The 16,982-nt window shown below is 37.8% G+C and overlaps 1 protein-coding gene across 1 annotated transcript in view; it reads left to right on the top strand.

The window, feature by feature from the left end:
* The first annotated feature begins 272 nt into the window (after positions 1–272).
* LOC148952694 (transforming growth factor-beta-induced protein ig-h3-like) overlaps positions 273–16,982 on the top strand; it is a 47,884-nt gene continuing 31,174 nt past the window's right edge. Inside the window, exon 1 of the mRNA XM_089088049.1 lies at positions 273–412. Coding sequence (XP_088944175.1) covers positions 353–412 — 60 coding nt within the window. The 5' untranslated portion in view covers positions 273–352. The remainder of the gene's footprint in view (positions 413–16,982) is intronic.

The raw sequence follows: 16,982 nt of genomic DNA, 5'->3' as shown, positions 1-16,982 counted from the left end.
CTATTTGCACGAATTTTAAGAAGCTTGAAGAAAGAGTAGATTAATTAACTGTCGTTATAGATAATCACTTTTTATATAATAATTATGTAATTTAATATTCATGCATTTAACATGAGATGTTGCAAATCACGTTAACGTTATCTTCTTTTCTTTGTTTGCTTTGGATTTTACCTCAGGACCTCCAAGACTCGCTTATCATATTTTCTAGCTTAAAATTAGATCTATTCTCTCTCCTTTTATAGGTCTAATAATATTATATAAACACGGGCGTTTGGACCGTCTTATCTGCTAACGCTAACTATATAATAGCAATGCACAAACGATTTTACAACCAGTTGAATAAAGCAAAAAGATGAACAAATTGGCAGTTCTTTTTCTTTGTGTAGCTGTTGCAGTTGCAACCCCCTTGACTGTAAGTTTAAATTTTCTTTAATATTTCATATTGGAATAAATTCAAGAAAAATTGGACAATTATCAACCCTTTCATGTGTTTTATATCAGTTTAATTTTTTGTACATTATAAGTTCATTATGGGTTTCGTTTTATATTAAGCCTAATACCTGTTCTTTTCACTTTAATATTTGTCTTTTAATATTTGTTATTTAAAACTATAATCGAGGTACAAGGTTGACGACTTTCTATTTCATATATCTAGCAATATCTGTTTGTTTTGAGTTTGAATAAAAAATCAGAATTATTTTTGCTATATTTTAAGTTCATTATTGGTTTCATTATTTATTAACTCTGATATCTATTTCTTTTAACCTTTAGTTCATTGTTCATCATAATTTCTGGTAGTTTTTTCTGCTCTGATCAAGACATAACTTCGCTATTTACTTTTGTTGAGAAAAAATTTACGTTTTATTTATTTGATCGCATGAAAAATTGGAAAACTGTAAGTCCTTCAATGTGTGTTATAGCGTTCCATATAAATAGCCAATATACTCAAATTTCTTTATCATCATTGGAATATGATTTGAATTATTCCTAGAAGTAATAACATATAATTTAAATCCAATATTTTTTTTAAGCATAACTTCTTTTATTTTAAGAAAGCCAAAAAAAAAAAAATCTTATTTTGCGGCCTTTGAGCCCTATTCTAAAACATTGTTCTCAACGTACATACTACACAAACGCGAAATATCATAGCTATTTCCCGACTCCTTTGTAACCTAAGGAGGGCTAATCTAAAACAAAATATTCTGAGCAGCTGATGCCTCTCTTAATTAACATAGGCAGTAAGTATCATTTACTGCCTAAGTAAAGAACGATGTGGGCACAATATGTTTTTTTTTGTTTGTTTTTTTCAGCCGGACACTTCGTATCGAAGGAGTTGTCGTAGAAACTTCGAAAAGGGCTCATTTGATTGGAAATTGGAATGGCTAGTGCCCTTTTTAATATTCGAAAGTGATTGGAGGGCAACTAGCCCCCAACGCCCTTCATTCCCCCAAACACATCCAGTCAAAATTTTGAGATAACCATTTTGTTCAGCGTAGTTGATTTCCAGAGAGAAAATATGTTTTTGAGGAGGCCACTCCCCCAAAACCCTCGGGGCAAGAGTTTTAAGTTATGCCCTGAGGGCATATAAGAGCGATGGTGGCACAATATACTATTTATTTATTTTTTCCTTTAGAGTAGGGCACTCCATATGGAAGGGGACGTCGTAGAAACTACAAAGGAGCTCATTCGGTTGGAAAATGAGAGTTCTAGTGCCATTTTTTATAGTAGAAAGTGATTGGAGGGCAACTAGCCCCCCCCCAACGCCCATCTTTCCCCCAAACACATCCAATCAAAATTTTGAGATAGCCATTCTGTTCAGCGTAGTTGAATTCCAGATAGGAAATAAGTTATTGAGGAAGACATTCCCCCACAACCCTCGGGGCAAGGGTTTTAAGTTATCCCCTGGGGGCATATAAGGTTTTTATAGAAGTCGTTGTCATAGAAACTTCAAAACAGGCTCATTTTATTGGAAATTCAAAGGGCTTTTTAATAGTCTAAAGTGATTTGAGGGCAACTAGCTCCCCCCTCACGCCCATCATTTCCCCAAACACATCCAATCAAAATTTTGAGATAGTCATTTTGTTAAGCGTAGTTGATTTCCAGATAGAAAATATGTTTTGAGGAGGACACTCCCCCACAATCCTCTGGGCAAGGGTTTTAAGTTATACCCTGGGGCATATAAATTCTTTATAGAAAGCGTTGTCGTAGAAACTTCAAAAAAGGCTCATTCTATTGGAAATTCAAAGGACATGTGCCCTTTTTAATTGTCGAAAGTGATTGGAGGAAAACAAGCCCATCCCACGCCCATCATTTCCCAAAACACATCCAATCAAAATTTTGAGATAGCCATTTTGTTCAGTGTAGTTTATTTCCAGATAGAAAATATTTTTTGAGGAGGACACTCCCCCACAGCCCTCAGAGCAAGGGTTTTAAGTTATGCCCTGCGGGCATATAAGGTTTTCAACGAAGACTTTGTTATAGAAACTTCAAAAAAATCTCATTCGATTGAAAATTCAAAGGGCTAGTGCCCTTTTTAATAGTCGAAAGTTATTAGAGGGCAACTTGCCTCCCCCCATACCCATCATTCCCCCAAACACATCCAATAAAAATTTTGAGATAGCCATTTTGTTCAACGCAATTGATTTCCACAAACAAAATATATTTTTGAGAAGGGCACTCCCCCACAACCCTCAGGGCAAAGATTATAAGTTATGCCCTGGGGGTATATAAGGTTTTTATTGAAATCTTTGTCGTAGAACCTTGAAAAGGGGTCATTCGATCAGAAATTCAAAGGGATAGTACCCTTTTTAATAGTCGAAAGTGATTTGAGGGCAACTAACCCCCCTCTCATGCCCACATTTTCCCAAAACACATCCAATCAAAATTTTTAGATTGCCATTTTATCCAACGTAGCTGAAGTTTGGAAATTAGGTCTTTAAGGATGACAACGTCTCCCCCCACATCCTTCAGGGCAAGAGTTGTAAGTTATGCCCTGGGGCATATAAAGATTTTATTGAAAGCGTTGTCGTAAAAACTTCAAAAGGGCTCATTCAATTGGGAATTGAAAGGGTTGGTGCCTTTTTAAATAGTTGAAAGTGATTGGATAGTGACAAACACCCCCTCTCACACCCATCATTTTCCAAAACACATCCAATCAAAATTTTGAGATATCCATTTTGTTCAACGTTGTTGAAAGTTCTGGAAATTAGGTCTTTTAGGATGATAACCCCCTCAGAGCCCTCAGTGCAAGGGTTGTAAGCTATGCCCTGGGGGCATATAAAGTTTATATAAAAAGTTGTTGTATAAATCATAGGCAGCAGGATCGCGCTGCCTAAGTAAAGAACGGGGACACTCGAGAACGAGACAATAAACGGGGACTAAGTAAAAAAAAAGGACACTCCCCCACAAACCTCAGGGCAAGGGTTTTAAGTTATGCCCTGGGGGCATATAAGAACGTTGTTAGCACAATTTATTATTTATTAATTTTTTCCTTTAGAGCAGGGCACTTCGTACCGAAGAAGTTGTCGTAGAAACTTCAAAAAGCACTCATTCAATTGGAAATTGGACTGGCTTGTGCCCTTTTTAATAGTTGAAGGTGATTGGAAGGCGACTAACACCCCTCTCATGCCCACCATTTTCCCAAATACATCCGATCAAAATTTGGAGATAGGTATGTTGTTTAACGTAGTTGAAAGTTCTGGAAATTTTGGTCTTAGAGGATGACAACCACCCTAACAGACCTTAGGGTAAGGGTTGTAAGTTATGCCCTGGGGGCATATAAGGTTTTTATAAAAAAAAGCGTTGTCGTTTCCAAAAGGGCTCATTCGATTAGAAATCGAAAGGCCTAGTGCCCTTTTTAATAATTGAAAGTGATTGAAAGGCTTGACATTTTATAGTGAAGATCGAAGTGGGTATATTGTATTATTTTTTGTTGTCGTTTTTGTTTAGACCAGGGCACTCCGTATCGAAGGAGTTGTCGTGGGAACTTCAAAAAGGGCTCATTCGATTGAAAATAGAAAGGGCTGATGCCCTTTTTAATAGTCGAAAGTGATTTGAGGGCAACTAATCTCCCATCCACTACAACCCTCCCACGTCCACCCTCCTACGCCAATCCTCCCATTTCTTTAAAATTTAACCAAATGAAAATAGCCTGAGTGTATCCAAGCTATCAAAGAAAGTAAACAGATTTTTTTGCGAATGGCATCAATTTTTCCATTTCAGGCCAACTAGAGGAGGTATAAAACTAAATTAAACAGTACTATTTATGTCCAGAAATATAAATGTAGGCTTGCGGTAAAACTAGGCTGAAAGGTTTTTCCAAGAATGCAATTTGAAGGCAAAACTACTAAGTCTTAAAAAACGAAATTTATAAAAATGTCGCATTATTTTTCCCTGGCTAGACTATACCGATATAAAACGAAGAAAATTTAATTAAAAAAACTTTTTCCACAAAATAAGTTTTTCAAAGAAAAGTAAAGAACTCCATTAAACAAAAAATGAGCAAAAATAAAACCAAATAATCTACCAAGCGTGAAACTACCACAAATAAGCATCGATAACTAAATGAAATCCAAAACGAACGGAAATTACAATAATTAACCGAGTCAAACTCAAAACGAGCAGAAATTAATATAAGTTAGGCGCAAAACCCCTATGCCTTCCCAAGGCCAGAACAAAATTTGCACTTTACTGAAAAAATACAAATGAATGTGCTTTGTCAGTTTAATATACATATACTGATATTTAGTAATCAAAATTTTAATATTACTTGGTTTATTAAAGTTATAAAAGTAAAAATATTTATATTTGTCATATATAAATGTATTATATTTGTCTCATCATAGGCAGCGCAATCTCGCTGTCTAAGTAAAGAACGATTTAGGCACAATGTTTTATTATTTTATTGTTTTATTCTTTTTCCATACCAGGGCACGTCGTATCGAAGGAGTTGTCGTTGAAACATCGAAAAAGGCTTATTCGATTGGAAATTGGAGTGGCTTGTGCCCTTTATAACAGTCGGAAGTGATTGAAAGGCAGCTAACAACCTCTTCCACGCCTATCATTTCCACAAAAACATCCAATCAAAATTTTGAGACAGCAATTTTGTTCAGCGTAGTTGATTTCCAGATAGAAAATATGTTTTTGAGGAGGTCACTCCTCCACAACCCTCAGGGCAAGGGTTTTAAGCTATGCTCTGGGGACATGTAAGAACGATGTTGGCACAATGTATTATTTATTATTTTTTCCCTTTAGACCAGGGCACTTCGTACGTAAGCAGCGTAATCGTGCTACCTAAGTAAAGAACGATGTTGGCACAATGTATTATTATTTTTTTGTTTTCTTCTTTTTCCATTCAAGGGCACTTCGTATCGAAGAAGTTTTCGTAGAAACTTCGAAAGGGGCTCATTTAATTGGAAATTGGAGTGTCTTGTGCCCTTTTTAATAGTTGAAATTGATTGGAAGGCAACTAACACCCCTTCCACGCCCACCATTTCCCGAAACACATCCAATCAACATTTTCAGATAACCATTTAATTCAGCGTAGTTGATATCCAGATAGAAAATATGTTTTTGAGGAGGTCACTCCCCCACAACCCTCAGCGCAAGAGTTTTAAGTTATTCCCTGGGGGCATATAAGAACGATGTTGGCAAAATGTATTATTTATTATTAATTAAAAAAAACTTTTCCACAAAATAAGTTTTTCAAAGAAAAGTAAAGAACTCCATTAAACAAAAATGAACAAAAATAAAATCAAATAATCTACCAAGCGTGAAATTACCACAAATCAGCATCGATAAATAAATGAAAACCGAAAACGAACAGAAATTACAATAAACAACCGAGTCAAACTCAAAACGAGCAAAAAATAACATAAGTTGGGCTCAAAACTCCTCTGCCTTCCCAATGCCAGAACATAATTTGCACTTTACTGAGAAAAGTATAAATGTTTTTACTTTCATAACTTTAATAAATCAAATAATATTAACATTTTGAAAACTAAATATCAGTATATGTATATTAAACTGACAATGCACATTAATTTGTATTTTTTCAGTAAAGTGCAAATTATGTTCAGGCCTTAGGAAGGCATAGGAGCTTTGAGCCCAACTTATGTCAATTTCTGCTCGTTTTGATATTGATTCGGATAATTATTGTAATTTCTGTTCGTTTTGGGTTTCATTTATTTATCGATGCTGATTTGTGGTAGTTTCACGCTTGGTAGATTATTTGATTTTATTTTTGTTCATTTTTGTTTAATGGAGTTCTTTACTTTTCTTTGAAAAACTTATTTTGTGGAAAAAGTTTTTTTTAATTAATTTCTGTTCGTTTTATATTGAAATAGTCTTTTCAGGAAAAAAGAAAATAATACTTTAAATCTTGTCGTTTTCTTATGACTTTATAGTTTGGCCTGCTATTTGTATGCTGGAGAAAAATTTTCAGCAATTTTTAACAGCATACACCCTTTTAAAAATCTGGACACGTATAGTAGTGTTTAATTTAGTTTCATACCTCCTCTAGTTGTCCTGAAATGGAAAACTTGATACCATTCGCCAAAAAAATCTGTTTACTTTCTTTAATAGCTTGGATAAATTTACGGTATTTTGATTTGGTTAAGTTTTAAGAGCAGAAGTAGCCCCAAATGTTTTAATACCTTCAGTCGTTTTGGGATACTGCTGAGATGACTTATTGGGAATTATTATTAACACAGTGCATTTTGATTTAATCATAAGACAACATTTAGTTTTTAAACATAATGGGTAAATAGGAGGGTGGGCGAGAGAGGAGGATTAGTTACCCTCCAATAACTTTTGACTATTAAAAAGGACATAAGCCCTTTCTATTTTCAATCGAATGAGCCCTTTTCGAAGTTCCTAGGACAACTCCTTCGACACGAAGTGCCCTGGTCTAAACAACAACAACAACAAAAAGTAATAGCCTACATTATACCCACACCGATCTTTACTATAAAATGTCAAGCTTTCCAATCACTTTTGACTATTAAAAAGGGCACTAGGCCTTTTAGTGTCCAATCGAATGAGCCCTTTTTGAGTTTCTACGACAACGCTTTCTATAAACACCTCATAAACCCCCATGGCATAAATTACAACCCTTACCCTAAGGGTTTTTTCGGTGGTTGTCATCCTCTAAGACCTAATTTCTAGAATTTTCAACTACGTTAAACAAAATGCTATATCAAAATTTTGATTGGATGTGTTTGGGGAAATGGTGGGCTTGAGAGGGGCGTTAGTCGCTCTCCAATCACTTTCAACCATTAAAAAAGGCACTAGCCCTTTCAATTTCCAATCAAATAAGCCCTTTTGAAGTTTCTACGACAAAGCTTTCAATGAAAACCTTATATGCCCACAGGACATAACTTATAACCCTTGCCCTGAGGGCTGGGGGGGCTGTTATTCTCAAAGAGCTAACTTCCAGAACTTCCCACTACGTTAGAAAAATGGCTATCGGATAATTTTGATTGGATGTCTTTTGGAGAATGGTGGGCGTGAGAGGGGGGTTAGGTAAACTGCAAACGCTTTCGAATATTAAAAAAGCACTTGCTCTCTCAATTTCCTATTGAGCGAGCCCCTTTTGAAGTTTTTACGACAGCTCTATCTTTGAAAGTCTTATATGCCCACTTGGCATAACTTACAACATTTGCCCTGGGGGCTCTGAGGGGTTTGCCATCCTTAAATACATAATTTCCAGAACTTTCAACTACGTTGAACAAAATGGCTATCTCTAAACATTTATTGAATGTTTTCAGGGAAATGGTGAAAGTCAGAGGGGGGTTTCGATTACTCTCAACTCTCTTTCGACTATTAAAAAGGGCAATTTCAATTTCCGATCAAATGAACCCTTTTTGAAATTTCTGCAGCAACCTTCTATAAAAACCTTATATTTCTCCAGGGCATAACTTAAAACCCTTGCACTGAGGGCTCTGAGGGGGTTATCATCGTAAAAGACCTAATTTCCAATACTTTCAACTACGTTGAAAAAAAAATGAATATCTCAAATTTTTGATTGGATGTGTCTAGGAAAATGGAGAGCGTGAGAGGGGCGTTAGTCGCTCTCCAATCACTTTCAACTATTAAAAAAGGCACTTTTGAAGTTTCTCCGACAACGCTTTCACTAAAAACCTTATATGCCCCCTGAGCATAACTTACAACCCTTGCCCTGAGGGCTTTGGAGGAAGATGGGTTGTAATCCTTAAACAACTAATTTCCAAGACTTTGAACTACGTTGAATAAAATGGCTATCTAAAAATATTGATTGGTTGTGTTTGGGAAAAAGGTGGGCGTGAGAGGGGGGCTAGTTACCCTCAAATCACTTTCGAATATTAAAAAGGGCACTAGCCCTTTGAATTTCCAATCGGATTAGCCCTTTTACAAGTTTCTACGACAAAGATTTCAATAAAAGCCTTATTGGCCTATGCCCCAGGGCATAATTTAAAACCCTTACTCGGAAGACTGTGGGGGGAGGGTCCTGCCCAAAAGTATAATTTCTTGAACTTTAAACTGCGTAGAACCAAATGGCCATCTCAAAATTTCGATTGAATGTGGCTGGGGAAATGGTGGGCGTGAAAGGGGTATTAGTTGCCTTCCAATCACTTTTGACTATTAAAAAAGGCACAAGCCATTTTCAATTTCCAATCGAATGAGCCCTTTTTGAAGTTTCTACGCCAACGCCTTATATAAAATCCTTATTTGCCCCCAGGGCATAACTTACGACCCTTGCCCTGAAGGATGTGGGGGAGTGTCCTCCTCAAAAACATAATTTCTATCTGGAAATCAACTACGCTGAACAAAGTGGCTATCTGAAAATTTTGATAGGATGTGTTTTGGGAAATGGTGGGCGTGGAAGGGGTGTTAGTCGCCTTCCAATCAGTTCCGACTGTTAAAAATGGCACAAGCCACTCTGATTTCCAATTGACTGATCTCTTTTTGAAGTTTCTACGACAACTTCTTCGATACGAAGTGCCCTGATATGGAAAAAAAAAATAAAATAATACATTGTGCCAACATCGTTCTTTACATAAGCAGCGTGATTGCACTATCTATGATTGCGTGATTGCGCTACCTAACCTAGACGTTTCAATTTCCAATTGAATGAGCCCTTTTCGAAGTTTATACGAGAACTTCTTCGATACGAAGTGCCCTGGTCTAAAGGAAAAAAAAATAATAAATAATACATTGGGCCAACATCATTCTTATATGCCCACAGGGCATAACTTAAAACCCTTGCCCTGAGGTTTGTGGGGGAGTATTCTCCTCAAAAACATATTTTTTATCTGGAAATCAACTACGCTGAAAAAAATGGCTGTCTCAAAATTTTGATTGGATGTGTTTGGGGGAATGATGGGCGTAGGGCGAGGGGCTAGTTGCCCTCCAAACACTTTCGAATATTAAAAAGGGTACTAGCGACTCCAATTTCCAATCGAATGAGCTCTTTTCGATGTTTCTACGACAACTCCTTCGAAACAAAATGCCCTTGTCTAAGACCACGAAAAAAAATGCATTGTGCCAACATTGTTGTTTACTTAGGCAGCGGTATTGCACTGCCTATGATTCTTTTCCTTTAGACCAGGTTGATTTCCAGATAGGAATTAGGTGTTTGAGGAGTACACCTCCCCCGAGCCCTCAGGGCAAGGGTTGTAAGTTATACCCTGTGGTCATATAAGGTTTTTATAGAAAGCGTTGTCATAGAAACTTCAAAAACGGCTCTTTCGATTGGAAATTCAAAGGGCTAGTTCCCTTTTTAATAGTCGAAAGTGATTGGAGGGCAACAAACCCCCCTCTAACACCAACCTTTTCCTCAAACATATCTAATCAAAATTTTAAGATAGCCATTTTGATCTACGTAGCTGAAAGTTCTGGAAATTAGGTCTTTGAGAATGACTACCTCCCCCCAGCCCTCAGGGCATGGGTTGTAACTTTTGCCCTGGGGGCATATAAGCTTTTCATAGAGCGCATTGTCGAAAAAACGTAAATAACGGCTCATTCGATTGGAAATTGAAATGGCTAGTGCCTTTTTTAATAGTCGACAGTGATTGGAAGGCAACTAACACCCCTTCCACGCCCACCTTTTGCCCAAACACATGCAATCAAAATTTTGAGATAGCCATTTCGATTCACGCAATTTAAAGTTCAGAAAATTATACCTTTGAGCAGGATACTCCCTGCACAGTCTTCAGGGCAAGGGTTATAAGTTATGTCCTGGGAGCATATACGGTTCTTTTTTAAAACTTTGTCATAGAAATTTGAGAAAGGTCTCATTTGGTTGGAAATTCAAAGTGTTAGTACCCTTTTAATAGTCGGAAGTTATTTGAGGGCAATTAACCCTCCTCTTACGCCCACCGTTTCCTCAAACATATCCAATCAAAATTTTGAGACAACCATTTTGTTCTGCGTAGTTTATGCCCAGATAGAAAATATGTCTTTGAGGAGGACACTCCCCCAAAACCCTCAGGAGAAGGGTTTTAAGTTATGCCCTGGCCGCATATAAGTACGAAGTTAGCACAATGTATTATTTACTATTTTTTTTTTCCTTTAGACCAGGGCACTTCGTATCAAAGAAGTTGTCGTAAAAACTTCGAAAAGGGCTCATTCAATTGGAAATTGGAGTGGTTTGTTCCCTTTTTAATAGTCGAAAGTGATTGGAAGGCAACTAACACCCCTTCCACACCCACCATTTCCCGAAACACATCCAATCAAAATTTTGATATAGCCATTTTGTTCAGCGTAGTTGATATCCAGATAGAAATTATGTTTTTGAGGAGGACACTCCCCCACAACCCTCAGTGCAAGGGTTTTAAGTTACACCCAGGAGGCATATAAGTTTTTTTTTATAGAAAGCGTTGTCGTAGAAACTTCAAAAAAGACTCATTCGATTTGAAATTCAAAGGGCTAGTGCTCATTATAATAGTCGAAAGTGATTGAAGGGATACAAACACCCCTCTCACGCCCCTATTTTCCCCAAAAACATCCCATCAAAATTTTAGGATGGCCATGTTGTTCAACGTAGTTGAAAGTTCTTGAAATTCATTCTTTAACCTTGACAACCCCCCCCCCCACAGCCCTCAGGGCAAGGGCTGTAAGTTATGACCAGGGGGCCTATAAAGTTTTTATGGAAAGCGTTGTCGTAGAAACTTCAAAAAGGTCTCATTCGGCTGGAAATTGAAAGGGCTAGTGCTCTTTTTAATAGTCGAAAGTGATTAGAGGGCAACTAGCCCCCCTTCCACGCCAACAATTTCCCCAAAAACATCCAATCAACATTTTGAGATAGCCATTTTGTTCCACGCACTTTAAAGTTCAGGAAATTGTACCTTTGAGTAGGACAACCCCCCCCCCCCCCACAGTCTTCAGGGCAAGGGTTATAAGTTATGCCCTGGGGGCATATAAGGTTTTTATTGAAATCTTTGTCGTAGAAACTTGAAAAAGGGCTCATTCGGTTGGAAATTCAAAGGGTTAGTGCCCTTTTAATAGTCAGAAGTGATTTTTGGGAAAATAACCCCCCTCTTACGCCCTCCTTTTCCTCAAACACATCCAATCAAAATTTTAAGATAGTCATTTTGTTCAGAGTAGTTGATTTCCAAATACAAATCATGTTTTTGAGGATGACAGCCTCCCCCAAGCCATAAGGGCAAGGGTTGTAAGTTATGCCCTGGGAGCATATAAGGTTTTTATAGAAAGTGGTGTCATAGAAACTTCAAAAAAGGCTCTTTTGATTGAAAATTCAAAGGGCTAGTTCCCTTTGTAATAGTCGAAAGTGATTGGAGGGCAACAAACCCCCCTCTAACGCCCACCTTATCCCCAAACGCATCCAATCAAAATTTTAAGATTGCCATTTTGATCTACGTAGCTGAAAGTTCTGGAAATTAGGTCTTTGAGTAAGACAGCCTCCCCCCAGTCCCCAGGGCAAGGGTTGTAAGTTTTGCCCTGGAGGCATATATGGTTTTTATAGAAAGCGTTGTCATAGAAACTTCAAAAAAGGCTCTTTCGATTGGAAATTCAAAGGGCTAGTTCCCTTTTTAATTGTCAAAAGTGATTGCAAGGCAACTAACACCCCTTCCACGCCCACCTTTTCCCCAAACACATCCAATCAAAATTTTGAGATAGCCATTTTGATCCCCCCACAGTCTTCAGGGCAAGGGTTATAAGTTATGTCCTGGGGGCATATACGGCTCTTTTTGAAAGCTTTGTCACAGAAATTTGAGAAAGGTCTCATTTGGTTGGAAATTCAAAGTGTTAGTGCCCTTTTAATAGTCAGAAGTTATTTGAGGGCAACTAACCCTCCTCTCACGCCCACCGTTTCCTCAAACATATCCAATCAAAATTTTGAGACAACCATTTTGTTCTGCGTAGTTTATGCCCAGATACAAAATATGTCTTTGAGGAGGACACTCCCCCAAAACCCTCAGGAGAAGGGTTTTAAGTTATGCCCTGGCCGCATATAAGAACGAAAATAGCACAATGTATTATTTACTATTTTTTTTCCTTTAGACCAGGGCACTTCGTATTAACGAAGTTTTCGTAGAAACTTCGAAAAGGGCTCATTCAATTGGAAATTGGAGTGGCTTGTGCCCTTTTGAATAGTCAAAAGTAATTGGAAGGCAACTAACACCCCTTCCAGACCCTCCATTTCCCGAAACACATCCAATCAAAATTTTGAAATAGCCATTTTGTTCAGCGTAGTTGATATCCAGATAGAAATTATGTTTTTGAGGAGGACACTCCCCCACAACCCTCAGTGCAAGGGTTTTAAGTTACACCCAGGAGGCATATAAGTTTTTTTTTTATAGAAAGCGTTGTCGTAGAAACTTCAAAAAAGGCTCATTCGATTTGAAATTCAAAGGGCTATTGCTCTTTATAATAGTCGAAAGTGATTGAAGGGATACAAACACCCCTCTCACGCCCATCTTTTCCCCAAAAACATCCCATCAAAATTTTAGGATGTCCATGTTGTTCAACGTAGTTGAAAGTTCTTGAAATTCATTCTTTAAGCTTGACAACCCCCTCCCCCACAGCCCTCAGGGCAAGGGTTGTAAGTTATGCCCTGGGGGCATATAAGGTTCTTATAGAAAGCGTTGTCGTAGAAACTTCAAAGAGGGCTCATTCGATTGGAAACTCAAAGGGCTAGTGCCCTTTTTAATAGTCGAAAGGGATTAGAGGGCAACTAACCCCCCTTCCACGCCCACAATTTCCCCAAACACATCCAATCAACATTTTGAGAAAGCCATTTTGTTCCACGCACTTTAAAGTTCAGGAAATTATACCTTTGAGCAGGACGACCGCCCCCCCCCCACAGTCTTCAGGGCAAGGGTTATAAGTTATGCCCTGGGGGCATATAAGGTTTTTATTGAAATCTTTGTCGTAGAAACTTGAAAAAGGGCTCATTCGGTTGGAAATTCAAAGGGCTAGTGCCCTTTTAATAGTCGGAAATGATTTTTGGGGAAATAACCCCCCTCTTACGCCCTCCTTTTCCTCAAACACATCCAATCAAAATTTTAAGATAGCCCTTTTGTTCAAAGTAGTTGATTTCCAAATACAAATCATGTTTTTGAGGATGACAGCCTCTCCCCAGCCATAAGGGCAAGGGTTGTAAGTTATTCCCTGGGGGCATATAAGGTTTTTACAGAAAGTGGTGTCATAGAAACTTCAAAAAAGGCTCTTTCGATTGGAAATTCAAAGGGCTAGTTCCCTTTTTAATAGTCAAAAGTGATTGGAGGGCAACAAACCCCCCTCTAACGCCAACCTTTTCCCCAAACACATCCAATCAAAATATTAAGATAGCCATTTTGATCTACGTAGCTGAAAGTTCTGGAAATTAGGTCTTTGAGGATGACAGCCTCCCCCCAGTCCCCAGGGCAAGGGTTGTAAGTTTTGCCCTGGGGGCATATAAGGTTTTTATAGAAAGTGTTGTCATAGAAACTTCAAAAAAGGCTCTTTCGATTGGAAATTCAAAGGGCTAGTTCCCTTTTTAATTGTCAAAAGTGATTTCAAGGCAACTAACACCCCGTCCACGCCCACCTTTCCCCCAAACACATCCAATCAAAATTTTGAGATAGCCATTTTGATCCCCCCACAGTCTTCAGGGCAAGGGTTATAAGTTATGCCCTGGGGCCATATACGGTTATTTTTGAAATCGTTGTCATAGGAATTTGAGAAAGGTCTCATTTGGTTGGAAATTCAAAGGGTTAGTGCCCTTTAAATAGTCGGAAGTTATTTGAGGGCCGTATATAAGAACGAAGTTGGCACAATGTATTATTTATTATTTTTTGTTTAATGTAGTTCTTTAATTTTCTTTGAAAAACTTATCTTGTGGAAAAAGTTTTTTTAATTAAATTCTGTTCGTTTTATAGTGACATAGTCTTTTCAGGGAAAAAGAAAATAATAGTTTAAATCTTTTTCTTTAAACTTTATAGTTTGGCCTGCTATTTTGATGCTGGAGAAAAATTTTCAGCAATTTTTAACAGCATGCACCCTTTTAAAAATGTGGACACAAATATTAGAGTTCAATTTAGTTTCATACCTCCTCTAGTTGACCTGAAATAGTAAACTTTATACCTTTCGCAAAAAAATCTGTTTACTTTCTTTGATAGCTTGCATAAACTTACGCTATTTTGATTTGGTTAAATTTTAAGATTAGAAGTAGCCCCTTAAGTTTGAATATAATACCCTCAGTCGTTCTTGGGATACTGCTGAGATGCCTTATTGAGAATTAGCATAAACACACTACATTTTGATTTAATCTTAACTTATAACCTTTGCCCTGGGGACTCACGGGGGTTTGTCTTCCTTAAACACATAATTTCCAGAACTTTCAACTACGTTGAACAATTGATGGAATGTGTTTGATTGAACTTTGATTGAAGGTGTTTGGGGAAATAGTGGGCGTAAAAGGGGGGTCAATTACTCTCCACTCACTTTCGACTATTAAAGAGGACCATTTCAATTTCCAAACAAATGAGCCCTTTTTTAAATTTTTACAACAATTTTCTATATAAACCTTATATGCTCCCAGGGCATAATTTACAACCCTTGCACTGAGGGTTCTGAGGGGTTTATCATCCTAAAAGACCTAATTTCCAGAACTTTCGACTACGTTGAACAAAAGGGATATCTCAAAATTTTGATTGGATGTGTTTGGGGAAATGGTGAGTGTGAGAGGGGGTTTAGTTGCCCTTCAATCACTTTCGACTATTAAAAGGGCACTAGCCCTTTCAATTTTCAATTGAATGAGCCCTTTTTGATTTTTTTTTACAAAATCGTTTTCTATAAAAATCTTACATGCTCCCAGGGCATAACTTAAAACCCTTACCCTGTTGGTTGTGGGGGAGATGGGTTGTCATCCTTAAAGACCTAATTTCCAAAACTTTCGACTATTAAAAAAGGCACTAGTCCTTTAAATTTCCAATCAAAAGAGCCCTTTTTAAAGTTTCTACGACAATGATTTCAATAAAAACCTTATATGCCCCCAGGGCATAACTTATAACCGTTGCCCTGAAGACTTTGGGGGGAGGAGATCTTACTCAAAGGTACAATTTCCTGAACTTTAAACTGCGTGGAACAAAATGGCTGTCTCAAAATTTTGATTGGATGTGTTTTGGGAAATGGTGGGTGTGAAAAATGTGTTAGTTGCCTTCCAATAACTTTCGACTATTAAAAAGGACACTAGCCATCTCAATTTCCAATCCAATGAGCCCTTTTTGACGTTTCTACGACAATACGTTCTATAAAAATCTTATGTGACCCCAAGCCATAACTCACAACCCTTGCCCTGAGGGCTGTGGGGGAGTGTCCTCCTCAAAAACATAATTTCTATCTATAGATCAACAACGCTAAACAAAAAGGCTATCTAAAAAAATTGATTGGATGTGTTTAGAGAAAAGGTGGGCGAGAAAGGGTGATTAGTTGCCCTCAAATCACTTTCGACTATTTAAAAGGGCACTAGACCTTAGAATTTCCAATTGAATGAGCTCTTTTTCAAGTTTCTATGAAAAAGATTTCAACAAAACTTATATTCCCCCAGGGCCTAATTTATAACCCTTGCCCTGAAGACTGTGGGGAGAATGTCCTGCTCAAAGTTATAATTTCCTGAGCTTTCAACTGCTTGGAACAAAATAGCTATCTCAAAATTTTGATTGGATGTGTTTGGGGAAATGGTGGGCGTGGAAGGGGTGTTAGTTGCCTTCCAATCACTTTGGACTATTAAAAAGGGCACAAGCCATTTCAATTTCTAATCGAATGAGCCCTTTTTGAAGTTTCTACGATAACGTGGTCTATAAGAACCTTATATGCCCCCGGGCATAACTTACAACCCTTGCCCTGAGGGTTGTGAGGGGGTTGTCATCCTCAAAAATCTAATTTAAAGAACTTAAAACTACGCTGAATAAAATGGCTATCTCAAAATTTTGATTGGATGTGTCTGGGGAAAAGTTGGGCGTGAGAAGGGGGTTAGTTGCCCTCCAATCACTTTCGACTATTAAAAAAGGCACTAGTCCTTTGAATTTCCAATCGAAAAAGCCTTTTATAAAAACCTTATATGCCCCCAGGGCATAACTTACAACCCTTGCCCTGAGGGTTGTGGGGAAGTGTGCTCCTTGAAAACATATTTTCTATCTGGAAATCAATTAAGCTGAACAAAATGGCTATCTCAAAATTTTTATTGGATGTGTTTGGGGGAATGATTGGCATGGGGGGCTAGTTGCCCCCCAATTACTTTCGACTAGTCAAAAGGGCACTAGCCCTTTGAATTTCCAATCGAATGAGCCTTTTTTTAAGTTTCTATGACAACGTGTTCTATGAAAAGCTTATATGCCCCCAGGGCATAACTTAAAACCCTTGACATGAGGGTAGTGGGGGATTGTCCTCCTCAAAAAAATATTTTCTATCTGGAAATCAACTACGCTGAACAAAATGACTATCTCAAAATTTTGATTGAATGTGTTTTGGGGAATGATGGGCGTGGAGGGGGCTTGTTG

This window comes from Artemia sp. Qi Xiang Cuo, chromosome 4, assembly GCF_049724085.1.
Source record: "Artemia sp. Qi Xiang Cuo chromosome 4, ASM4972408v1, whole genome shotgun sequence".
NCBI classification, from domain to species: Eukaryota; Metazoa; Arthropoda; class Branchiopoda; order Anostraca; family Artemiidae; genus Artemia; species Artemia sp. Qi Xiang Cuo.
Note: the sequence above shows the minus strand (reverse complement) of the source record. Positions and strands in the feature narration are given on the sequence as shown.